This window comes from Mesoplodon mirus (genome assembly GCF_964341445.2).
Source record: "Mesoplodon mirus genome assembly, chromosome: 14".
In the NCBI taxonomy this organism is placed as follows: Eukaryota; Metazoa; Chordata; class Mammalia; order Artiodactyla; family Ziphiidae; genus Mesoplodon; species Mesoplodon mirus.
Genome location: NC_138990.1, coordinates 13,074,062 through 13,100,279, shown reverse-complemented (window position 1 = coordinate 13,100,279; position 26,218 = coordinate 13,074,062). Strand labels below are relative to the sequence as shown.

At 40.7% G+C, this 26,218-nt stretch overlaps 1 protein-coding gene and 1 pseudogene across 3 annotated transcripts in view; both read right to left on the bottom strand.

Annotated features, from left to right (window-relative positions):
* Nucleotides 1-26,218, bottom strand: part of ANAPC1 (anaphase promoting complex subunit 1) — a 100,650-nt gene that overhangs the window by 6,279 nt on the left and 68,153 nt on the right. For both annotated transcript variants that reach the window (XM_082641765.1, XM_082641764.1), the window contains exons 36-47: nucleotides 25,757-25,847; nucleotides 25,608-25,661; nucleotides 24,536-24,729; nucleotides 20,195-20,281; nucleotides 16,600-16,717; nucleotides 15,554-15,631; nucleotides 15,126-15,193; nucleotides 13,978-14,116; nucleotides 11,905-11,991; nucleotides 10,570-10,665; nucleotides 8,751-8,949; nucleotides 3,196-3,330 (exon numbers count right to left, since the gene is read on the bottom strand). In XM_082641765.1, the coding sequence (XP_082497891.1) occupies nucleotides 3,196-3,330; nucleotides 8,751-8,949; nucleotides 10,570-10,665; nucleotides 11,905-11,991; nucleotides 13,978-14,116; nucleotides 15,126-15,193; nucleotides 15,554-15,631; nucleotides 16,600-16,717; nucleotides 20,195-20,281; nucleotides 24,536-24,729; nucleotides 25,608-25,661; nucleotides 25,757-25,847 (1,346 nt within the window). The remainder of the gene's footprint in view (nucleotides 1-3,195; nucleotides 3,331-8,750; nucleotides 8,950-10,569; nucleotides 10,666-11,904; nucleotides 11,992-13,977; nucleotides 14,117-15,125; nucleotides 15,194-15,553; nucleotides 15,632-16,599; nucleotides 16,718-20,194; nucleotides 20,282-24,535; nucleotides 24,730-25,607; nucleotides 25,662-25,756; nucleotides 25,848-26,218) is intronic.
* Nucleotides 18,075-19,739, bottom strand: LOC309815885 (proline-rich protein 14-like; annotated as a pseudogene). The gene is made up of 2 exons: nucleotides 19,706-19,739; nucleotides 18,075-19,451 (listed from the first exon to the last, which is right to left on the bottom strand). The product of its transcript is annotated as a proline-rich protein 14-like (transcript).

The following is a 26,218-nucleotide window of genomic DNA, read 5'->3' as shown; positions in this document are numbered from 1 at the left end:
TGTCTTCAAACTCACTATTTTTTTTTATTCTGCAATGTCTAATCTGCTATTAATCCCATTCAGTGTGTTTTACTCAGAATTATAGTTTTCACCTCTAAAAGTTCAGTTAGATTCTCTTTATATTTCCATATCTCTTAATGTTCTGAAATATGGAATAAGGTTCTATGGAATAGAGTTATAGTAACTGTCTTAATGTCCTTGTCTGCTAACTAACATCCATGTCAATTCCAGGTCAGTTGTAATTGATTTCTCACCTCCTTCATCATAGGCTGTATTTTCCTGTTTCTTTGTATGCCAGACATCATGAATTTTACTGTGGGTGCTGGATATTTTTGTATTTCTGTATTCTTGAGCTTTCAGAATATAGTTATATTACTTGAAAAGCAGTTTGATCCTTTTGTGTCATGCTTTTAAGATTTTTAAGGTGGGCTAAAATATTTTAGTCTAGGGCTAAATATTTCTGTTTAGTCTGTTTAGTCTAGGGCTAAATATTTCCCATCATTGAGGCAAGACCACACTGAGTACAGCCCCTTAAATTGTGAAGTTGTAGGAACAGACACTGTTCCTGAACCTGTGCAAACTGGTTCTCTCTAATCCGTTAGGACAGTTCTTCCCTCAGCCTTGGGAGACTTCTTCACGTGCATGTGCTGATTAGTAAGGACTCTTCTGATATTTGAGGGGGACCCTCTGCAGACATCTGGCATTCTCTGTGTGCAGCTCTCTCCTCTCTGGCACTCTATCATGTAAACTCTAGCTCCTTTGGCTCCCTGTACTCTCAGCTCCACCACCTCAACTGAAGGAGCCTTTCAGGCTCTTCCTGGGTTCCCTCTCCCTCCTTCACAGTCTGGAAACTCTCAAGGCTGTTAGCTGGGCCAATCACAGGGCTTATCTCATTTGCTTCTCATCTCTCAGGGATCACTCTTCTTCATTGCCTGATATACGTCTCAAAAGCCATTGTTTCATACGCAGTGTCCAGTTTTGTTGTTTTTTCAGCTTGTTTATTTTGTGTGTTTTGTTTTCTTGTTTCAGGCAGGATAGTAAATCAGATCTCTGTTACTCCATCCTGGATGAAAAAGGAAGTCTATGCTTTAAAATTTTTTCTTCTTTTATTTTTAGTACCTTGACTTTTATGCAACTAGGTGTGGTTTTCTTTGTATTTATCTTGCTCAGGGGTCACTGTAGGTTGATGTCCATCATCCATTTTTCAAAATTCTTAGCCTCTGTCTCTTTAAATACGGCTTCTATCTCATGTTCTCTCCCCTCATATTCTAGGATCTCAACTACATGCATGTTCGACTTCTTCACCACGTTCCACATGTCTCTTACTCTCTTTTCTGAATTTTCCATTCATTTTTCTCTCTATGCTTCAATCTGTTTATTTTCTACACACTTGTCTTCCAGTTCATTTATCTGCCATGTCTAATATGTTAATTAATCTACACACCGAATTCTTTTTTCTTTTTTTCTTTTTTTTTTCTTTTTGCTGCACCCACACAGCTTACAGGATCTTAGTTTCCCGACCAGGGATCAAACCTGGGCCCTGGGCAGTGAAAGCATGGAATCCTAAGAACAGAACTGCCAGGGAATTCCCTATATACTGAATTCTTAATTTTAGTTATATTTTTCAGTTTTAGAATTTCCATTTAACTCTCACTGATTCCAGATTTCTGGTGAAATTCTGTATCTTTTCCTCTATTTTCTTGGAAATATTAGTCAGTTATTAGTCACAGTAACTCCAGATACTGGAGTTATGGAAGTCTGATAACTCCAATATCTGGACCACATACACGTCTGTTTCTTCTACCTTTTATTCTTATTATGTCTTTTAATTTTGATTCAACACTGATATTATGAATTAAAAACTGTAGAAGTTTAAGACGTATTTTCTTCCTCCTATACAGGTTAATTTTTCTTCTATCAGGGAGGTAGCATGCAAGCAGATATCCTCAATTCTGCTCTAGGCTAATTTTAGGTCTGGTGTGTTTCAGTTTTACCTTTCCTGCTAGGGCTTAGCCCTGCTACTGTTCCATGTGAATGGCTGGGATGCTTACTAGAGCCACTCCGCCTTGGCAGGCCTTGAGTACCGCCCTTTGTCTCCTTGGCACTATGCTGTTGTTGGAATCGTTGCCCACATTTTTAGCCTCCTGGTTTCTGCTAGATTTCTTGAAGTTTTATCCTGCACATATGCAGGTTAAGATTTGGCAAATGCCTCAAGGGAAGAGTGCGTCCAGGTTTCTGAGTTATTATTCCTCTTGTCCCCTCCTCTCTGGGATTTTGCTCCTCAGGTTCCAGTCCTGGGCAGTCATTAATCCAGCCTCTGGCTCCTCTGCCCAGTAGCACTGCTGCTTTTTGCTGGGACTCTGCTTCGTGTAATGAATTGACAAATGCCTCTGGGAGAAAGCCAGAGTAAATATGGAGCTCCTCAAATGAGTCCCTTCTCTCAGGAATTCTTGTCTCTCAATCAAGTCTGGTCACTATGGTTGCCACCAATGCCTTTAAACTTTATGTAGCTTGTCCACTTTTATATTTGCTTTTGTAGGAGGGTCAGTCTAATGCAAGCAATTCCACTGTGGCCATAACTGCAACAGAAGTCTCTAAACAGTGCATTTTTATCTGAGGTTTTCAAAGCAGCTATAAATCAGTAATATCATTAAATTTTAAGTTTAAATGATCAAATGGACAAATTTTGTATCTGATTCCATATTCTGAAAAATACAGTTAGATGCTAAGATTTTAAACTCTCTATTATGAAAACATTCAAATATCAATACATACAAAATTAGGCACCTGTTCATTTCAAAGCTTTATAATATTAGAAATTAATATTATGTGTTTTAAAAAAATCCAAACTGGAAACCCAAAAAATACAGAAAAATAACTTTAATAAAAATCAATTAACAGAGAAAAAGAATATGAACATTTAGTTTATTAGTATATACTGGTTGGTATCTGGGGCCCTGTGAAGAATCCATCCTCTTCTGAACGTAAATAAAGGTTTATGCATGTGCAAAATTCGGATAGTTTGGGTTTTTTTTTTTCTTCCAGAAAAAATTCTCAACAATAACACCCAAACATGAATGAAGCCAAAAACCCAACTGGAGAAAATAACTCAGTTTAGAAACACCTCCTAACAAGAAACTAAACCCATCAGCGGGTAATACAGGTACTGAAAAGAGGATGCAGATGTGCAATTACCTTCTAGTCCTATAGACGGCAGGTGCCGTGGGGCTGGCACTGAGTGGTAGACAAGGAAACAAGCCAGCATGCTCAGCTGCGACTCCTCGCAGGGCTGCCCGTTGAGGTAGGTGTGCACACACCCATCACCCCCAGCTGTGAGAGAAGCACACATGGAACAGAACCAATTGATTACAGAACTGAGAGGTACAAGGAACGCCTTCTTTTTATTATTTTCTCATCAAGAGCTCATTGAGCACTTACCATATACCACACAGGTCCTGTGCTGGGCATTAAGGCTACTGTGGTAAACCAGACAGAGTGCCCGTCACTGCAGAGTTTAGAGTGCTGTGGGGGACGGAGCTACTACATACCTAACGATGCAAACAAATGCTAATCATAAGTTATGATGAGTGCCATGAGAGTCAGTGGTCACCATGGTCGTCTCCCCAAACACCCATTCTACCATCCTTCCCTCCACTGTCACATATGAGGGGACTGACTGCAGCTCCAGGACTGGATCCTGATTTGTCTTGGCCAGAGGTTTTCAAACTTTAACAGGCATCAGAATCACCTAGAGGACTGATTAAAACACAGATGGGTGGGTCCCCACAATTTCTTGGATGGGGCCAGAAAAACTGCATTTATAACAGGTTCCCAAGTGATCCCACTGTTGCTGCTCCAGAGACCACACTGTGGGAACCACTGGTCTGGGACAATCAGGGCAACCCCACTTCCCTGACACAGTGACTGGTTCAAGGACAGGCAGACCTAAGCCATTCAGACAGACAATCTGCCCTGGGGATTGATTGAGGAATGTGCATGAGTTCCAATGCAAGCCAGAGACACAAGGAGATGCTTGAGAACATGTTTGCTAGAGGCTTCTGGGAAACAAATTCCTCGTTCTTATGGCAAAGCTTCTGGAAGCAACTCTATTCTTCCTCTGAGTTGGAGGTAAGGAACTGTTACAGTCAGTTCATTGCCATCAGAAAGAAGTACTCTGAGGATAAAGCCATGGCACAGAGTGTCACTGAGGGAACTTCAGAGAAATGGAGCTGGAGTCACTGGAGCGACAGCCTGCCGTAACTGTGGACTTCCAATTATATACGTTTATAGGTGTCCTATTGTGGGAGCCAGGCTGAGTCAGGCCTTCTGTTACTTGCAGACAAAGGCATTTTGATACAGAGAAAAAGGTTGAGAGAGAGAAAGAGAGAAATAAAGATGGCAGGAAAGCTGCCTGAGGCAGTGTGGTCTTGGAAGGCCTGTGTGGAAGGGGCATTTAAATGGAGGCTGCAAGAATGAGTATGAGTTGGGCAGGCAAAGAGTGAAAGGAAAAAGGTTCTCGGGAAGGGAAGCAGCACATTTAACAGTCCCGTGGTGAGAAAGAACTCCATGCTTTTGGGGAACTGGAAGGGACCAGGGTGCCTGAGTGGAGTTTGTGAGGAGCAGGTGGTATAGAAAGAGGCTGTAAAGGGAGACAGAGGCCTTGCTGGTCGTGCGGGGCCTGCTGGCCACATGTTACAGATCTTTTTCACAACTGAATCAGCAGCCTTTGCAAGGTTTTAAGCAGAAGTGTTAGATCTGTTTACTCTTTGAAAGACCATTGTCAGTTGACTAGAGACAGTGAGAGGGAGATGAGAATGAAAAGCAGGAAGACTTGCAGGAGGCTACAACAGCCGTCCAGGCAAGAAATAATCATGGTTTGTTCTAGGATAGAAGCAGCAAAATGTGGACAGAGTTAGGAGATATTTAAGTTAGGACTGAAAGGATGTGGTAATGGATTGGCTACCGCAGAAGAGAGGAGAGAGAGGGAGAGGAAGGGGCAAAGGTGACTCCCAGAAAGGTAACGAAGGAATGACAGTGAAATAGTGATGAAACTAAGAAAGAATGGTCGGAGGGTTTTTTTTTTTTAAAAAAGAATTGGGAAAGAATGCCGTCACAAAGGTCAAGGGAGGTCTGTTTCCATAAGAATGAGACGGAGCGACAGGAAGACTATCAGGGGTCCACTGAACCTGACATGAGGATGTTAGTCTGGTGGGAGTGGGAACATCTGGGGGTGGCAGCAGGAGGGGTGATAAAGAAGGCAAGAAGAGACCCTGCTGTGGCAGCTTCTCAAGAGAGGAAGGAGAGAGCGTGGTCGCTCACAGTTCCTCGTCAATGACTTTCTCATGCCTACTGGCTTTTTTTTTTTTTTTTGCGATACGCGGGCCTCTCACCGCTCCGGCCTCTCCCACTGCAGAGCCCAGGCTCCGGACGCGCAGCCTCAGTGGCCATGGCTCACGAGCCCAGCCGCTCCACGGCATGTGGGATCTTCCCGGACCGGGGCACGAACCCGCGTCCCCTGCATCAGCAGGCGGACTCTCAACCATTGCGCCACCAGGGAAGCCCTTGCCTACTGGCTTTCTGTTTCACCGATTTTCTCTACACTTTTTCTGCTTCCAATTTCATTGATTTCAGCTCTTATATCCTTGCTTTGGGTTTATTTTGCTTTTCTTTTTCTAATTTCTCGAAGAACTTAGATTAGTGATTTGAGACTTTCCTACTGTAACCATTTAGCACTATAAATTTCCCACTTTAGCAGGAAGACTTACACTACAAAATTTCAAAATTTACTCTAAACCTACAGTAGTTAGGAAAGTGTAGTACTGGCATAAAGACAGACATACAGATCAATCGTACAGAATTGAGCCCAGAAACACTCACACTTATACAGTCCACTGATTTTCAACAAAGGCTCCAGAGCAATTCAATGAGAAGGAAAAGTCTTTTGCACAAGTGGTCCTGGAACAACTAGATATCCATATTTAAAGGTGAGAAAAAAGAAAACTCCTACCTCATACCAGGCATAAAGTAGGAGAACATATCTACAAAACATATCGGACAGAGCTTGCAGCCAGAATATGTTAAAAACTCCTACAACTCAATACTCGACAGCCAATATTAAAAATGGGTAAAGTTTGAAAAGACATTTTGCAAAGGGTATATGAATAACGAACACATGCAAAAATAATTAACATGATGAGTCATCACGGAAATGCAAATTAAAACTACAATGAGACACCACTACATATTCAGTAGACTGTCTAAAACTAGAGACTAACAATGCCAAAATCTGCACTGCATCCCACTGCTGGCAGGAATGTAAAATGGCACAATTTGGAAAATAACTGAGTATGTCAATGGGTGAATGTAGAGATGATATAAGAATGGCAGAATGTTGATACTGTTGAAGCTGGGTAATGGGATTTATTATAGTATTATGTTTACTTTGCATTATGCTTTAAATTTTCCATAATAAAATATAAAAGTAAATAAAACTTTTTAAGTTCTTCAACTTTAAACCCATTTTCTTTGCTCTATTAAAATCCATTTGAGGAGATAAATCACAAAACATGTACACGATATGATCAATCTGCTCCATTTTCAGACTTCATGGCTATAGTTTGGGTTACTAGTGAGCCACCTTAAAAGTCCATATATGCATCTGTGATTTCACTGAGACACAAATATGAATGACATTTTCCAGTGTTGCCACACGGCCTCTGCATCGTCATTTAATTTATTGTTCTCCGCCCCAAAGCTAACAGTATCTGTGAGGGGAGACCACATACTTAAGAGTTTTTCTTGGTTTTTGTTTTTTGTTTTGTGGTGCGTGGGCCTCTCACTGTTGTGGCCTCTCCCGTCGCGGAGCACAGGCTCCAGACGCGCAGGCTCAGCGGCCATGGCTCACGGGCCCAGCCGCTCCGCGGCATGTGGGATCTTCCCAGACCGGGGCAAGAACCCATGTCCCCTGCATCGGCAGGCGGACTCTCAACCACTGAGCCACCAGGGAAGCCCAAGATTTTTTTTATTAAAGTGATAGTTCTTTTTAAATAAAAAAATAAATACACATTTTTGGCAATCAGAGTGGCAAGTCAAAGCTGGTGAAGGTTACTTACAATGCTGTAACCCACCAAATGCCCTAAAGAGCAGTGAGGAGAAAGCAATTCAGGGCACTGTTTTAGAGAACGCTCTAGTCACTGCCAAAGCTTCTATATGAAACATGCAAATCAGAGAATCTGCAAAGGTTTAAGGACTTATTTCTTATCAACAGCAAGGGTCTGCTATGGGTGATCAAACACTAAATTGAAGTAAAAAAGAACATCAACACCTATAAAATAACATGTATTTTTTTCCCAAACATGAGAACAAAATGATTATCATATTTTTAGAAATTGTGAAACTGCACGAGCTTTCAAATCCCAAGAAGAAATAACAGAGCACGTGCAGGTGTTAAACATAAACACTGGGAGTTTGAAATTGCTGTTTTCCATATATATCACTCACAATCTGGTTTACAGTTAAATTTTTTCAGAATTTTTTTTTAAAGAAACAAATAGCGTATTCATCTGGGGGGAGAGAAGGGTGCAGATGGGAAATAGGGAGGCAAGGGTCCCCCTCACGTTTGCCAAAAACCACTGCCCTACCCGCCTCCACCCTCACCTCCCTCCTCTGAGGAGGGGCCCTGGCAGGCTCCCCGCTTCTAGTGGGTCTCCCTCCTCCTCCCCCCCTGCACCTCCAGTGCCTGGGCAGAGCCCACCCCAGCTCTAAAGCCAGGTGAAGACAGGCTCAAACTAACATTCTTCCCCCTTCCTCCACCTCCCCCTCACTCCCATCTCGTCTTAACTAAAACACAGAAAAAGCAAGAGCAGCTGGGACCTGGGAGAATCAGTCACCTGGGGGCTGGGGCAGGGCAGGTCAGGCACCGGAGCCTCAGCCAGGTGTAGTGGAACAGGCAGATAGCTTTAAACATAATTATATTCGAATTCCTGGGTTCTACCGGTTACTAACAACTTTACAGAATTAGGAACTGTTCCTACTGATATCACTAGAGTTAGTATTTACTCAAAGCAAGTTGCTGTCAGATACATACTGGAAGCATTAGAACTGAAAAAATAAAAAGATCAAGGGGTTAACTATTAAAAATCAATTTCAGGCATATATCACACATCAAACAGCTTTCCATATAACAAAAGGCCCCATCACTTGCCTCCCATGATTACTTCTACACTGTCAGGAGTAATTTCACAATCTCCCTGCAATCATAAGGCAGTGCTTCCGCTGACAGAAAGCCAGTTACATATGCCCCAGGTCCTCACTGACTGACTCACAGAACTGGTAAAAGAAGCATTCACTCTAAGTCCACATCAAGTTTTCAGTGTACACAGGGTAAAGGCAGAAAAAAGGGCCCTCAGGTAGGTGACAGGCCACACTCCTAAGAAAAAGAAGAGAGAGGCACTGGAAAGAAACATGATCTGATGTTAGAAAAAATAAAACAAGTTCCTAAGTGTCAAGTGGTATTTAAAATGCTATATATATATATTCTCCCCGTGGCTTATAAAGCAGAGTTAAATATATTTGTTAAAGAAGTTAAAGTAGATAATCAATGTAATTCACCTAACTGGAAACATTACATCTATAGCCATTCGGGGCTGTACTCAGACTTACCTTGCTTTCCAATGAAAAAAAAGGTCAAAACAGAAACACCTGAGTCCCAGTGTAGCTTAAAAACACAAAGGGCACAATGCTGTTATTACCTTGTAGCCACTGGTCCAGAGTATTATCAATAGTGCATTTGACAACAGGGAGGAATTCCGAGTTCATAAAGAGCCCTCGCTTAGGGTGGTTCTGCAGCCGCTCCTGATGGCTTCTGGAGCTGAAAAACTCTAACATCAACTTTATCTGCCAAAGTTCAGATGTCTCGGACATTTCTCTTCTTCCCAGTCTTCTTACAGCCTTGCAGAGAAAAGAGGAACAGCAACCCACTTAATGAAAGAGTAAAGATGCTAACTGTCACTTCCTCAGAGTTGTATACTAGAGTATGTTTTAAATGTGCCTCATAAGATCAATAAAGGGCAGAGGGGAACCCATTCTGGGTTTTGCTGCAATCTGCCCCACAGAGGAGCCCCCTACTGGGTTTACATACATGGCCCACTCTCCTCAAAATGAACATGAACAGCTTTCAGGTCAAAAAACAGCAAAGGCAAATGAGCTCATTCTTGGCTCAATGGCTCTGAAAAATGAAGACCAATAGGTCTACAGCCAGTCACCTCTGGGAAACCCAGGCTGGGTACAATGACATGGCCAGGATCAGGCCAGGGATTCCAGGGGTCAGAAGGCAAAAAAGAAGTATTAATGATAATGCTGTTCTTGGGACCCATCTGCAAAGTCACCACGGCTGCGACCAGAAGGGATGTTCTTCTCTAGATACACACCCACAACTGCAAGGGGTGAAGGTTCAGAGCGTAAAAAGAGAACACACTCTCAGCCAGCAACTAAAAAATACAACTCATTACTTGGCTGTTGTATAGAGAGACACTGTGAGAAGCAGTACCAGTGTGGACCTCATATATTCATACTTATCAACCAAAAAGGTGGATACCTGACAATAATGGCATTCTAGGCCTACTCGGTTACACTGGAACTGGCCTTTTAATTAAGATTGTTACTTAACACAGGTTTTTGGGAATTATCTCCTGTGTTTTCCCACTCAGTTTTTCAGTAGAGATTATTTTTCCATTAGAGATTACTTCCTTTGGCGTTAGACACTGAGTCCCAAATTCTCATCTGTGAACTCATTATATCACAGTCACTCGAAGGGTTGTTTAGAACTACAGATCCTGGACTTCATCTCAGAAATTCTGATTCAATAGCTATGGAATGGGACTTGAGGATCTGAACTGTTAAGATTTCCCAGGTAAATTTTAGCCAAGTTAGAAAACTACTGGCTTAGTTTAACTGCAAATTTGAGTCTGAAAGATATGACACTATTAAAAAACGCCATATTTATTACTAATAACCTAAAGTGAATAAATTAGTCCGATCCTTTAGGAAAGCTGTTGAGCATTATCTTCTGCATTACCCCTTTTAGGCTCTTTTAAAACAACAACATGAAAGAAATTTAAAAATGAACTCCAGCTCCCTAAATCCCACATGCTGATGCTGTAACCTCTGTGAGCTTAATTACGCAGGTGTGATTGCACACTACTGCTATCGTCAGGGCACCGTTTGTTCACTTACTGCTCACTTGCATAATCTTTTCCACGAAGAGGCTTTATCAGGAGGAAGGCAAGAGACATGAGAATGCTAGGGGAGAAAGGAAGGGAAAGTGCTCTTCCTCTACTCGTCAGAGGAAGAGGCCAGAAGAGGCGAACCCCTGGAGTAACCCCACTTGTCATCATGAACTCTAAGCTATACAGAGCTTTCAACTTTGATAGGGATTCCTTTTTTAAAATTCTAAAAGCAAATGAGAAACTAAAGAGATGGACATAGAGAGAATCTTACTTCACTGTTCGTATGTTATGTGAAGTACAGGATAAATCTCATCAGAATTGGAATAGGTTTTTTGAACCATACCTGATCCATTGCTATGTATGCAGGTAACATCTCCGGGGTCTCCTGGGTCACACATTCATATAGTACTGAAGAAAAGAGATCCAGAATTTCCTGTTTCTGTGGAAAGTCAGAATCTTTCTGTAGCACATCAATGTATATTCCAAAATCAATTCAAAAAACAACTGTATAGCAATTACTATGGCCCATTCTTAAGTTCTGCAGTGAATGATATAAAAGGGCAAAACAGCTAGGTCTTTATAAAATCAAAGTGCATGCAATATTAAACATCAATAAAATATAACCAAAATTAAGTCCCATGGGACAGTTAAGGCTATAAGTGCTGTGGATGACAGGAGTGAACCAAGCTGGGTAAAACGAGCAGACAGGACATCACAGAGCTATGTCTTGGGTTGGGCTGGCAAGAAGAGGATCCAGAAAGGGCACCCAGGATCCACCACACCAAGATGCAGTAGAAACACTGAGCAGAACAGGTTAGGGGAAGCCTGCACAGCAAGCCCAGCTGGGGTTAAGGGCAGGCATGGGCTTTCACCAGAGACCTGTGGTCTTGAGTGCAGGCCCCAGCCCTCACTGGCTGTGTGATCTTGGGCACATGACATCTCTCAGTGGCAGTATCCCCATCTGTAAACCCACAACAATAAAGTACCTACCCTCTGGGTCAGAATTAAAGGAAAAAATTACAAAGAGTACTGAGCAGGGTGTCCAATATACAGTGAAAATTCAGTAAGTAAGTGGCAGGAAGGTTATATCACTTAACTTTCAAAGCAACAATGTAAGGTAGGTTTTATTATAATCCCACTTTTAGAAATAAGGAAACTACATCTCAAAGAAGTTGAAACTTTTTCCCAAGGCTATATATACACTTGCAGGCAATAGGCCATCAATCCTGGATCATCTAATTCCTACATCCAGTCCTTGCCATCTGAAATGATGGATTAAATCAAAGATCTACCAGCAAGTATCCTTTGAATCCTTAAGAGAACGGTTTTATGACCAACAAAAAGAAGGGTTACAAAATAGAAAACAAAATTAATAAAATTATGTAAAAACAAGAGAAGGGTAGTAAACATTGAAAACATGAATTAGTACAAGAATGGACATAAAGTATCACCTATCAAAACTAATGTCTTAGGAATTTTAAGTTGTTTTCTTCTATCAAGGTAGGCAGTTACTGAATTTAATAGTTTTTGACTATGAAAAACCTATACTTGCCAAACAAAAATCATCCAATGTGCCTGAGGCATGTTATCAATATCAAAGCTAGATATGGATATTTTAGGTTTTTTTGGTGGTCCACAGATAGAAACAACAAAGTCTAGCAAACCACATAATATATACCTGACCCATGTTCACAGTTGGCTTGCAGAAATATTCAGCAAATGACAGAAGTGCTGGATCAGAAGTGAATGCTGAAATCGTTTCAGGCTAAAAAATAAACAAACAAACAAGCATAAGTGAGATAATAAAGATTTTTTTCATTACTACTCAAACTGTAATGCATGCACCTATAACCTACCTTATATTTTTCACACAGTGTTCCCACAAAACCCAAGGTAAAACTTGCTAGAGCTTCGTCAACCTGTTCTGCTGAGAAGTTTTAAGAAACTTTTTGCACAAGCTACCGTGAGCTACTGATTTATCAAAACAGGTGCTTCTTACACAACTCACCCATAAAAGGCTTTCTCCCTCCTTCCTTAACGAACTGAAAGGCAAACTAGAAACTAGAATTGTTACAGAAAAGGTAAGGAAAAAAGATTATCACTCTAATAAGCCACTCACAAAGAGACAAATGCTGTCATAAGGTCATTAGAGTCATCAAGGTCATAGAGAGAGAAAGCAGAATGGTGGTTGCCAGGGGCTGGGCAGAGGGGGAATGGGGAGTTAGTGTTCACGGGGACAGAGCTGCAGTTTTGCAAGATGAAAAGAGTCATGGAGATGGATGGTGGTAGTGGCAGCACAACATTATGAATGTACTTAGTACCAATGAACTATACACTTAAAAGGGTTAAGCCAGTATATTTTATGTTATGTGTACTTTACCACAATAAAAAAATTGGAAGGAAGGGTGAGGAGGACTATCACTCAAGTTTCAAGACTGAAAATAGAATATGAAGGTATTACCACTTTCCACCAAGAGTTACAGCTTACTTCTGAACTCCCAGCAGGCAGGAGATGGAGATGTCTTTTAATTTTTATAAATTTGCCCCATTCAAACTCAAGTCTAAACTTATCTATTTTCTTTATAAATTGGATTACGATCTTTGAGATGGGCCCCAGTTTATAAACCAAAGCAACAGTGCTAATTCAAGTTAAACTTTGCCCCAAAATCCTTCAAAAGTATTTCATAGGGACTTCTCTGGCAGTCCAGTGGCTAAGACTTCGCCTTCCAATGCAGGGGGTGTGGGTTCAACCCCTGGTCAGGGAGCTAAGATCCCACTCGCCTCCTGGCCAAGAAACCAAAACATAAAACAGAAACAATATTGTAACAAATTCAATAAAGACTTAAAAAAAAAAAAATGGTCCACACCAAAATAATCTTTAAAAAAAAAAGTATTTCAGGGCTTCCCTGGTGGCACAGTGGTTGAGAGTCCGCCTGCCGATGCAGGGGACACGGGTTCGTGCCCCAGTCCGGGAGGATCCCACATGCCCCGGAGCGGCTGGGCCCGTGAGCCATGGCCGCTGAGCCTGCACGTCCGGAGCCTGTGCTCCGCAATGGGAGAGGCCACAGCAGTGAGAGGCCCGCGTACCGCAAAAAAAAAAAAAAAAAAAAAGTATTTCATAGAGAACCTATTGAATGCTGACAAACAAAATTCACTGATGTCAACTATATCTATTTATTCCCTGGAAACTATTATAAAGGCTCAGTCATAAGAACTAATAAGTGCTACCTTGCAAAAATCTTTTATTTGGGCCATGTCTTAAGTAAATCTTAATGGATTTGAGGATTAATTATTAAGCTAAATTTTTTTTAGTGTTAAGACATATTCTGACTGTCCCTGCCACTAAATGTAAATCATCCTTAGAGTCCTGGCAGATGGCCCATATTTTATAATGGTTGTCACAGAAAACAGCCAAGAGGCCCAAGGTCATTCATCCTTTATAATATGCAATGATGAGAGAGAGCAGATCTACCTAAACGGTACCATAAATGTTATCATAGAAGTACTTTGGGTGGACTAGTGGGATTTGAACCTATTCCCTTTCATCATTCAATTTTGGGTTTTTTTTTAATTGAGATATAATTGACATATAACAGTTTATTAGTTTCAGGTGTACAACATAATGATTCAATATATGTATATATTGAGAAATGATCACCACAATAAATCTAGGTAACATCCATCATCACACAAAGTTATAAATATTTTTTTCTTGAGATGAGAATATCCTTCAGTTTTTACCAATTACTACCTTGAAAGCCCGAGCTTCAGAGTTCCTGTTAGCAACAGTCTGGGCCAACAGACTTTGCCACCCCATTGGATCTTCCTTGTACGAGAGCTGACCTGCTCTGAGCTTAACATATAAAACCCCGTCCTTGGAAAGAATTGACCTGAAAGAAAACAAGAATGAATTTAATATGAGGTATTACTGGCAGTTTTTGGCTGGGAATGTAGTGTTTCCCAATAATAGTATTGGGAAATAAGTGAAGTCTTAAACAAGACTTCAATGAGGTGAAGTCTTCACCACTTTCCACTAAGATATATGATGATTTACTGTGTCTAAACTCAATCAGTCCCTACAAGAAAGTCATAATCAGGTTCTGCTTTTCTCTGCCATCCAGATTCACAGGACCTGGTAAATAAGAAGTCATTCTGACTATCGGCTCAAGTGTGGACTTCAGAGGAGGTATTTTATCTAACATATCTTCATATTCCCTTAAATATCTATTGATTGGTTTATAGCAAAAAGAAAAGGATGCTGCAAATCTAAGACAGAACAATACAGAAAACAGCTACTATATAGTGTGGGAGAAACAGAAATGAGGACTGTACTTTAAAAGTTGTTACAAACTTGTTAAACTTTCTGGGAATTTAAAGACTTAATTTACACACTAACTGAAGTGTAAAATTATTAACACTCTCTGTTCTTCAAAGTAATTACTTGCATATGACTATTTCTACTCAAAAGCAATCTACCATAACCTCAATTTTATGAGAGCAATATAACAAGAGAATGGTAAAGAGATACAACAGAAGATGTGGTCTGACAAACACCAACTGTTACAAAGTTCCCTTTGTAGACATATATAAATCAGCCTCATTTTCTTAAACTAAATCTTTCATTATTGCTCCAAAAGACAATTCCATTACTGTCCCAATATAAGTCACTTCAAGTTTCTCAATGAATTAATATAAATAGGATTTGACTTCTAAATTTAAAATTTTACTTTCTAATACAAACTGTTTCAAAGATACAGACCACTTTATTCAACACTACATACTGTCCTGGATGACATTAAAGGGTGACAAGGAGCATTCTACATAATAATCTATAATTTATACCTTCCCATATATTTCTATTCCCTTCACAGACACATCTGAGAAATTCTATATACTTACTTCAAGTGTTGGGTTCCCTTGCTTAAATCTATGAGCAGTTCCCAGTATCGTGGGCCTTTAACTTTAATCTGCCAAGATAAATGTAAACAGTCAATCCAATGCTGGGAAAGTGTTAGTTTGATAAAATGAAACCCATGCTTCTCAGAGGAAATAAAAATAAAATGGGCTAGAAAGAGATACTGAGAGGTTAACAAGCCCCATTTCCAGACGAACATGTAAGTGAACCATGTTCTCAGGCCATCTCGGCCATCAGTAAAGAGCCCCCAGTAAAGACCTTCTCTATTCCTCAGGACTATTCCTCCTGCGCTGCTTTCCTATTTCTTAAAACACTGAGAAAGCATAGGCTTTTATTTAGCTATCTTTAAATGCTATGCTGTTCTGGTTGAATTTACCCTTTGGATAAATCTCCCTATTCACATCCTACTTACCTGCTTTAAAAGGTGGAGTTCTGGAAGAAGTGTAGGAGCCATCAATTCTTCTTTGGTTTGTTCATACCACTGAGTACCCTTTACAAATGTAAAAGAAGAGTCACAGCTCACTATATAGTCAGGGAAAAGTACAAAAAGAACATCATCACTCTACACTTCCCCTTCCCTGCAGTTTGTAGACAGATTGTCAAAGGGCACAAAATCCTCTCTGATACTCAAGTCTGGAAGGGCTACTGTCTACAATCCTTTGCAGAGCTAGCGCCACCTTCCAGCCCTCCGAGCCCTGCAATTCACCTGCCAGCAGCACTGAAGCTCTGCACTTGCGAGGCCTCTGGGTTTCTGCATGTCGTCTCCTCTGCTGGGAACATGCCCAGCTTAGCTGGCAAATCTCAGCCCAGACACCGTGTCTACTGTGACGGCCTTCCAACCCCCAGAGATGCTGAATGGGAGCACGTCTCCGCTCCCCCTGCATCCCACACAAACCTCCAATTATCACAGGCTATTCTTAGTGCATCTGTGCCTGACTCCCCAGTGACAGAAGTTCCTTAAGGAAAATGACTATGTCATCTCAACTTTGTACCCCAGAGCCTAGCACAGTTTTGATATATGGAAGGTACCTAACAATTTTCTGAAGGAAGGATACATGACTTGTAATCTATCTGTACATCTAAATCAAAGATTCCTCATCACATACAAAACCTTGGGCTTTAAAGCACTCTGCTAACAAATCTAAGAATCATTCTAATAGAATTCGTTTTTTAGAACACCGCTAAAAGACGGTGCGTAGAGTTAACATGGACATTTTCAAACTACAGGCTCTAAAGATAAAAGAGCAGCTGATGGTCTCTAAAATATTACACCCATAGACTACAAATGAGCCTGAACAGACTGGCAGAACGTACAAGAACTTTGGAAGCTTCAATTTTTACGAGAGTTCAACTCACTATTGTCATCTTTTAAAGGACAATGCTTTCAAAATATTTTGATTTCCAAAGATGGATGAGTGGCAATAAAATTACAAATCAACAACAGGGGGAGAGAGTTACCTTATAGGTCACTTCTAAGAGGGCATAGCAGGGCGTGTTTGTGTCCACATCCACGGGCACGAGAAGTCTTGGTTCTGCAGCCAGCACATACAGGTGCCGGAGAGCCTGGAGGTGATACCTGCTCAGAGAAAACACAGAAAGGTGGTAAAAAAAAACAAAAACAGGTGACGGCCCATGAGCTGTACAATCTGCTGTGGTCTACGAGTTAAACCAAGTCAGAGCCAAGTGATACCTTCTCAGGACAGCAATCCTAAAGGAAGATGATGAGGTTCAATTAAAAAGTAATGGAGGGGCTTCCCTGGTGGCGCAGTGGTTGAGTCTGCCTGCCGATGCAGGGGACACAGGTTTGTGCCCCGGTCCAGGAGGATCCCACATGCCGCGGAGCGGCTGGGCCCGTGAGCCATGGCCCATGAGCCATGAGCCACGAGCCTGCGTGTTCGGAGCCTGTGCTCCGCAACAGGAGAGGCCACAACAATGAGAGGCCCGCATACAGCAAAAAAAAAAAAAAAAAAAAAAAAAAAAAAAAGTAATGGAGAAAAGATGTTAAAAAAAAAGTAATGGAGAAATTCTCTTTAAAAAATTAGACACGTGACCCTTGACCCAAGAATCCTTTGAGTCTTCACAGTTAAGAGGTTTTATAGGGAAGTAAAAATTATCTAAACATGAAAATATTTAGTAATAAATTGATCACTTATAATGCTAGTTTTCAAATCCTTTTCTGCTCAACACAGGTATCTCCTTTTACCTTCTATGGGATCTACTTCTTTCTTTCTTTTTTTTTCTTAAGGTTTGGTAGGGAAAAGGGAGAAAGAAAGGATGACAGTTTTCCTCAGACAGCAAAGCTCTTCTACATATACATCCCTATACACAAATACATACACACACACCCAGAACACAGTACACCAAAAATTAATGGGTGACATTAATGGGTAACATTTTTCTTGCTGTGTGTGTGCTTTTCTGAGTTTTCAAAAAAAGTTCTTTTTAACTTTAAAATTTATATTTTAGAATTTAAACACATATAAAGCTATTACATTTTAAGATCCCATAAAAGGATAAAACAAGACTTCAAATTTACTCTTCTTTTAGTTATATCAATACCCTCCCTCTTCCCACCCAAAGCTACCCACTCCTATAAATCTACTAGAAACAAAATCAATCAAGGCCAAAAAAACCTGATACATATCAGTTACATAAAGGTTCTTGTGCTTATCACCAAATTGCTTTGTTTAAAATAGCTGATACTCTGCCAACAACCTGTGAGGTTGTACCCTAACCAACAGCTGACTTCAACAACTCAAAAAACCCTTCCCTAAAGTGACAAATGATAGACCACCTGTCCGATTTTTATTAATTTAACAACAATATTCTCATGCACCACCTACCACCTACCACTAAATTATGGACTTCAGATCAGGCTACTTTTATAGAACAGTCACCTTTCTGTCATTATTGTCTCTACATTACGTTGTAGTTTTAAATGACGGCTTATTGCTGCAATGAGCGCTCCCTCTCTTGATCCATCTCTGGGCAGATCACTGGGGGTGCCTTCAGTTGAGCTCACAGAGCACCCTGGATGTCACCGGGATATAAGGAGCTATTGTCTTCCCTTCCTCCACAGAGATTGGCTAGGCTTGAAACTCATAGGGAAACGGAAGTGTTGGTGTTTCTTTCTACAATCCTTTCCCATGGTCTTGGTCTTGGGGTCTGAAAGCACCTGGTCTTCTGAGGCCCTTGGCTCCTTCCTCTTGAGCTCAACTTGGGTTCTGCAGGTTCAAAGAAGGAAAAACTGGATGCAGTAGATGAGCAAGATGTGATGAGGGGAGGAGACCTCCACCCCCTCCAAGAGGGAAGACCACTTTCCAGAGTCAGGGCCAAGGGGGTGGTGGGGCTCAGGCCATCTTTCCGCCACCCACAGTGCGCTGCCGAGGCCGTGGCCAGCTTAGGTGGGGTGGGCCAGGGGGTCCCGACCAGGGCAGGAGTGGCATCGGCCCAGAGAGGGCTTAGGGAGAGGTGCTGGGGGATTCTGGTCTTGAGCCCGCCACTGGCAGACAGGGGGCCGGGGACCGATAGATGCAGTGCCCTCAGTGGCCCCAGACTGCTCGGTCTCTGACATGACAATCTTCAACTCCAACTTCATGGGGGATGATGAGGGCGAGGGGCTTTGCTGGGCATGAGGAAGATGTCAGCAAAGCCCTCCTGCTTGGAGAGAATGGAATGGAAGGCCAAGCCCCAGGGGCTGGTGGTGGGCTCTCCAGAGGGTTTGCAGACAGGGCAGATGGCTGGAATGGGGGTTACAGGTCCCTGGGCAGAGGCTTTGGCTGGTGAACCCAGCTCTTCTTGCTGGGACGATGAAGCTGGGAGTCTCACTGGCAGAGCCCTCCACTGGGGGTCTGGAGCTGGCAATGTCCTCTAGCATCACCACCTGCGTGGGCTGGGGGGCCTGGTCCACGTTTTGTGAAGGGCCCTCCTCTGGGCCAGGTGTTGCCCTTGATCGCCGCCGCAGGGTGGAAAGGGGCCAACGACACGGCTCAAGGGCTCTCGGCATAAGTGCAGTGGGTCGGAAGGCCCGGCCTGTGGGGACCACGTGGCCTGCCTGCGTGGTGAGGCAGGTGGTTGGCTGCGGACAGAATCCTGACGTTTGCTGCGGTGCCGTGGGCTGGAGATCTCCTCTTGGGGCACGAGGGGGACCCTGTGGGCAGCCATGACATCTTCCAGGACCATGGCCAGGACGTGCCGAGAGGCTTTTTCCAAGGGTAAAGAGGCCCCGAGGGGCTGCACATTCGGCCGTTTGGGGCTCCTGGCTCCCCATAATGCTCGAGCCAGGGGCTGGCGGATAAACAAAATGGGGTCTATCCATATAATGGGATATTATTCGGCCATAATGGAAAGAATTTTTTTTTTCTTTGCCCTGCTGCGCAACTTGCAGGATCTTAGTTCCCCAACCAGGGATTGAATCCAAGCCCCAGCAGTGAAAGCGCTAAGTCCTAACCACTAGACTGCCAAGGAATTCCCCCCTTTTTTTTAAACATATCGAAAACTTTAACATATGCAGAGCTTTTGTATTATCAGACTGCTTCTACATGTTTGAGGTTCTACTGCTCACTTCCACTTCTAAATTGTCTAATTCTTTGCTGCATTTTGCTTTTCTGTCCCTTCTTTGTCAATTATACAAAACTTCTCAGCATTCATGTAAAAGAGAGAAAAAACAGAATTCACATTGACATTGCCGCTAAATCGACAAATTCCTCTCTCGGAACTAAACAATTTTGCCAAAACATATTCATCTTCTCTTAGCTGCTCTCTTTTGCATGATGAGTTTTTCCCTAAAGGTAACCCTGTCTGGCCTACTTCTGGGTTTAGAGCAGTTCTATTGCCTGGAGAATGGGAGAAGACTGATCAGTCATCAGATGCCCAAAGTTCTCTTCTGGCTTAATATTTTGTGAGAAAAACTTTTTAAAAGATTTACCCAGGGAGATAACGAAGTTGAAGAACAGAATAAAGCTAATTTGGGAACAAATCCATGGAGCCAAAACACAATCAACTTAGCCCCTTAGAGAACTTAAGATCACGTGAGGAAAATCACTAGACTCACCGGTTGTCAGTGCTGTGAGCTGGTAAGTGCGGGTAAAGGGCACAGAGGAGAGCGGCAATGGAAGAGTTGGATGTGCTCAAAGAGTACCTGCAAAACAGATTCCGGAGGGACAGACGCTGTTAATCATACTGTGCAAACTTTCACGGCATTCTCGAGAATCAGGAAATTCGGGTAGTGTGGCAAGGCACACTGATAAAGCTAACCCTTGATCAATACAAATGCGTCAACGCTGTGAACACTTGACTTTACAGTTAGTCCTTAAGCCACTTCAACATCATCTACTATTTAAAGCAGGAGTGACTTTTCACAAATATTAAATTTTAAAACTTGAATTAGTAAGCAAAGTTTTAACCTAAAAGAGAACAGTAGTGAGGACCATGAGTGCAATTCTAGAGATTATAGATATTGAAAAAGTCAAGTGTAAAGTATGCTACCTTCTCCAGTTTTATATATACCTATTTATAGAAATATGAACCTTCTAAACATACAAGGTTTCTTTACTGGGTATCTCAAACATTTTTTTCCTTTCTGTAAAGCATAAGCATTTCCTTAGAACGCTAGACTAAATAAAACAGGCAAAAGCTACCATTAAAAATTTACAGTGGGGGCTTCCCTGGTGGCGCAGTGGTTGAGAGTCCGCCTGCCGATGCAGGGGACACGGGTTTGTGCCCCGGTCCGGGAAGATCCCACATGCCGCGGAGCGGCTGGGCCCGTGAGCCATGGCCGCTGAGCCTGTGGATCCGGAGCCTGTGCTCCGCAACGGGAGAGGCCACAACAGTGAGAGGCCCGCGTATCGCAAAAAAAAAAAAAAAAATTTACAGTGAATGGATAAACAACTATTCCTTTTTTTCCTTATCGATATGATAAACTTATTTTACAAAGGCCACATACTCTTAGTAAAGTAAAATCTTTTGAAATTTTCATCCAATTATTTTACTGTTGCTCAAATTCAGCATGGCAAACAGGCAGATTTGTCTAAAGTTTTAGCTTTTCTTACAAATATTTTGAAATAAATATGGTTCAGAACATCACATAAAACCACTGCTGTCCCTATTCTATATACATATATCTATTATTATACATATACACATACACACATCTCCAAATCTCTTTCCTTATCTTTTTTAATTAGGGTATCAAGTAAGAATTTAGCATTTATCATACACACATATATTTAATGAAGAAGAGACTTCAAAATTTAAATATGGAAATATATCTATGTTGACATGTGCATAGACTAGGCCATTTCTGCTTTACCATAAGGTAAAGCATAAGGGTGTAACTACACTATGAGAAATGTAAATGTTGCTACAGAGTACACATAAGCATTCAAAGATTTAAAAAGTCACTAGAAAAGCAGCAGCAGAATGGGAGAAAATCTACTCCGTATGAAAGAAGAACACGTAGGCTCATGCAATGTGTGATGACAAAAGGTGAGATCAAATAAAGGTAAAATAAATGGAGGGGCTTATTTTGAAAGGAGAGAAATTTTCAAAAATCAAAAAAATAAGAATTTTCATAATATTTCCTTAACCGCTCTTAATTTTAAACAATTAAAAGAAGAAACTTCTACAAAACCTGTCAAAAGGAAATGAATGCACACCTTTCTAATAATCATTACTTTCTGTACTTCTCAAAGGGTGAGTTCCAACGTTTTAACTCAGTCTTAAGAGTGTAAAATAAACCTACTGACTTATAGGAAGTATGTCAGGTGTCCAAGGTCACATACTAAATAAATGAAAGGATACACCATACCCACAGATCGAGAGACTCAATGTTATAACAGATTTCAATTCCTCCAAACCAATGGATAGACTCAATGCAACTCCGATCAATATTCTATCATGTTATTTAGTGTGGAAAAGTCAAAAACAAATTGCACTATTTATATAAAATGCAAAGAGCCAAGAACAGAAAAATACATTTTTGAAGAAGAAATCTCAGTTTGGAGGATTTACTCTAACTGGATATCAAAACTTATTACAAAACTACAATACTTAAGACAAGTGTGGTACTGTGCAAGTACAGAAAAACAGACAATTGAACATAACAGCCCAGAAATAAACATATGTATATGGACACTTAATTTATAACAAAAGTGGTACTACAGAATAGTGGAGAAAGGATAAACTTTTTGATACCTGTGTCAACTGGGGAAAACAACACAGAAAAATCAGTTCCAGGTCAACTTTAAATCCAAATGTGAATGGAAAAGCTAAAAAACTTCTACAAGATAAATAAGCAAATACCTTCATTTCTGGTGGATAAGAATATATTTCATCAGAAGGACAAAGAAGTACAAACCATAAAAGAAAAATATCAATAATTCTGTTCATCAAAAGACAACATTAAGAGAGTTAAAAGGCAAGCCACAGAGTAGGAGAAGATAACCACAACATACAAAACTGACAAAGGTCTTGGGATCATAATGATAAGCTAATATGGAATAGTCATATTAAAAGAAACAGAAAGTAGGGACTTCCCTGGTGGCGCAGTGGTTAAGAATCCGCCTGCCAAGGCAGGGGACACGGGTTCGAGCCCTGGTCCGGGGAGATCCCACATGCCGCGGAGCAACTAAGCCCGTGTGCCACAACTACTAAGCCTGCGCTCTAGAGTCCGTGAGCCACAACTAGTGAGCCCACATGCCGCAGCTACTGAAGCCTGCGTGCCTAGAGCCCGTGCTCCGCAGCAAGAGAAGCCACCTCAGCGAGAAGCCCACGCACCACAACGGAAGAGTAGCTCCCGCTCGCCGCAACTAGAGAAAGCCCGCGCGCAGCAACAAAAACCCAACACAGCCAAAAATAAATAAATTAATTAATTTTTTAAAAAAGAAACAGAAAGTAGAACAGTGGTTGCCAGGGGGTGGGGGAAGGGGAAATGAAGTGTAGCTGTTTAAAGGGTATAGAGTTTCAGTTTTGAAAAATGAAAAAGTTTTGGAGATTGGTTGCACAACAATGTGAATATATCTAATACTACTGAATTGTACATCTAAAAATGGTTAAGATGGGAAATTTTATGTCATGTATATTATACCACAAATAAAATTTTTTAAATGAATAAACCAATATGAAAATGGGTAGCAAGAGATTTGGACATCAGAAGAGGAGACTTTTCAGTTGGCCATTAAAGATATAAAAAGGTGCCAAATACCATTATTCAGGAAAATGGAAATTAAAACCGCAATGAGATACTACTATGTGCCGGCTAAAATTAGGAAGGCTAACAATAACAAGTGTTGACAGGATGGGGAGCAACTGGAACTTCATATGATGCTGATGAGTATATAAAATGGTAAAACCACTCTGGCATGCTGATGGCATTATTTACTGAAATAGAACATACATATACACCCTATGACCCAGTTCTACTCATAGATCTATACATAACAAAATCAAAAACATGTACAAGAACACTCATAACAGTATTATTCATAACAGTCCCAAACTAGAAAACAAACATATCCGTCACTAACAGAATAGATTAATAACTGTGGTATAACCATACAGTGGAATTCAACAGCACTGAAACATGAATAAACCAATGCTACACGCAACATGGATGAATCTCAAACATAATGTTGAGCAAAAGAAATAAAGTACAAAAGGATACATAGTATATGATTTCATCTGAATTTCAAAAACAGGCAAAACCAGTCAAAGGTGTTAGAAAGCTACGTAGCAGCTATCTTTGGGCAGAAGTAAAGTAACGGTGACTTGGGAGGGACAGAGCAGGGTTGGAGATGGGTTGTCTCGGTTACATCTTGAGCTACATAATATCAAACAGATTTTCATACTGTAGGTAGTTCACTGAGTCATTCTCCTATGATTTGCACACTTTTCTGGATATGTATTTTTATTCAAAACAGATCATTAAAAGCCAAGGGGGAAAAAAAAAAAGCCAAGGAAGTCTTATAAGGGGATGAGGTGGTCAGGAATGATAGATGCTGGAAAGAGATCAAGAAAGTTAAAAACTAAGGCAATCTCATAGGATTTGGTAACTGAAAGTGTTCATGACCATTATGAGAAAGCAATTTAGTAGAAGAGTAAAGTCATTAATGAGTGGGAACACGAGGTGATGCAATGAAGTACTGAGTACAGACTCTTCTGAGAAATGCAGTGATGCCAAGCGTGCTAGAGAGAGGATGGTCACGCTACTAAGTGGGGCATAAATTGGTGGTTAAACTATGAAAAAGCCCTTTTTAAGTGTAATAAGGCCCTAGATAAGCTAATAGCTAGTCAGAATTGAAAATTTTCTTGCATCTTCAAAACCAAAATAAGTCACTCTTTGAGATCTTGCTCATGAGATCTTTTCACTGAGGAAAAAATATATATATTCATTTACCTTCCTCCTCCCAAAAACAGAAGTCCAAGGGCCATGTGATGGGCTAAGTGGAAACCATAGTTCATTTCACCACCTGTTTTCATGTGCAAGAAGCGACAAAGCTGCAAAACCTTCAGGTTCCCTGAGCCAGCCATCACCATGGCGAGGGACAGCAGCACCACACTCAGGCAAGTCTCCAGGTTGTAAGGACCTGTCTGGAGACGCAGAAGATGACAGACTATAACCGCTGTGCTACCTTTTCTTTATTATCAAAACTAAAGTGGCCAGCATTAGACTACAAATGTTCACAATTTTTAAAAAATCTGAAAAAACAAATATTTTCCCTGATTATGAAATTTAAGTTCCATGTTGAAAATTCAGAAAATAAAGTATCAAAAGGAAGTAACAATCACTTGGAATACTAACAGCTGTAAACATTTTGGCTTTCTTTTTCTCCCAATCTTTCCCTGTATCTATTTTGCTTTTAATGAAACTGAGATATTACTATACACAGTATTTTTAAGCTTTTTAATCTATTTTATTATGAGCAATCTTCACTCATAAAAAGTTCTTACAGAACATGATTTTGATAGCTCCTCTATATAACAGTGTAGATACACCACAGTCCATTTTTTGGCTACTTTTAGATTTTTTGATGTTTCCAATTTTCTAATATAAATAATGTTGATTAAATGTGCTGTTGTTTTTTTAACCAGGAAATAAAATCTTGCAGTCTTACTATCATCAGAGCAGCAATCCTCAAAAGCAACTGCATTTTTACTAAGTACTAATTTTTTCAAAAAGCAGTTACCATGATTCAGTACTGAGCATGGCACGAGGTATGACAATCCATGAAGGTTATGGCTTTTCTTATTTATTTTCTTGTCACAAGAATTAGATATCTTCAAGCATAGTCACATTCTCGCCTAATATCCCAGAACTAAAATACAAAGATAAGCCAAAGCTTCAAATTTCCCATTCTAAATTCAAAAACTGTGCATATATTTGGCAACACATAAGTAATCAAAGTTATCAGTGAATTTTCTTCAAGTTTAATTTTATTCCCAAGGAAAATCATCATAAAAAGACTTACTACAGAAGCATTAGGTGCAGACAAATAAGTCATAAAATCTTTTGCAAATTTATGCTGGAAAAACAAAAGAAAAAATTTAAGGTTAAAAGAAGCATACTAAGACTCTGTAAAAAAGAAAACAGAACACAGTAAATGAAGATACTTCTTACCAAACAGTTAAATGCTGATAAGTTTTCTGAGCCAGCAAATCGAAAACCCAGAGACAAACAAGCTCCTGCAATTATGTAGACATGTGCCTGCCTGAAAACAGATCACAAGAAATTTAAATACTGTCCTTGTCTTGCTTTAAAATTCATTATTACTATTATTTGGGGATACAAATAATAAATATTCCTCTTCTCTAAATTATTAATAGTTTATATTCTTCCGGGAATGCTCAACTGTGCCTCTACTCAATCAACTGGACAGACTTCCATCCGGTTTTCTTCAGTGGAAGCACCATGCGGCTCTTGCTGATAAAGTCGGCCTCTTGCCTGCACTGTTTCATATGCAGCAAAAGAAGATAATTTTTAACAATCACTGCCAATTTTTTTTAATGGAAAGGATAAAAGAGGAATATGTACAAGTTAAAACTCAGACACCGCTTTTTGAGGGTAAGAACTCTATACTTC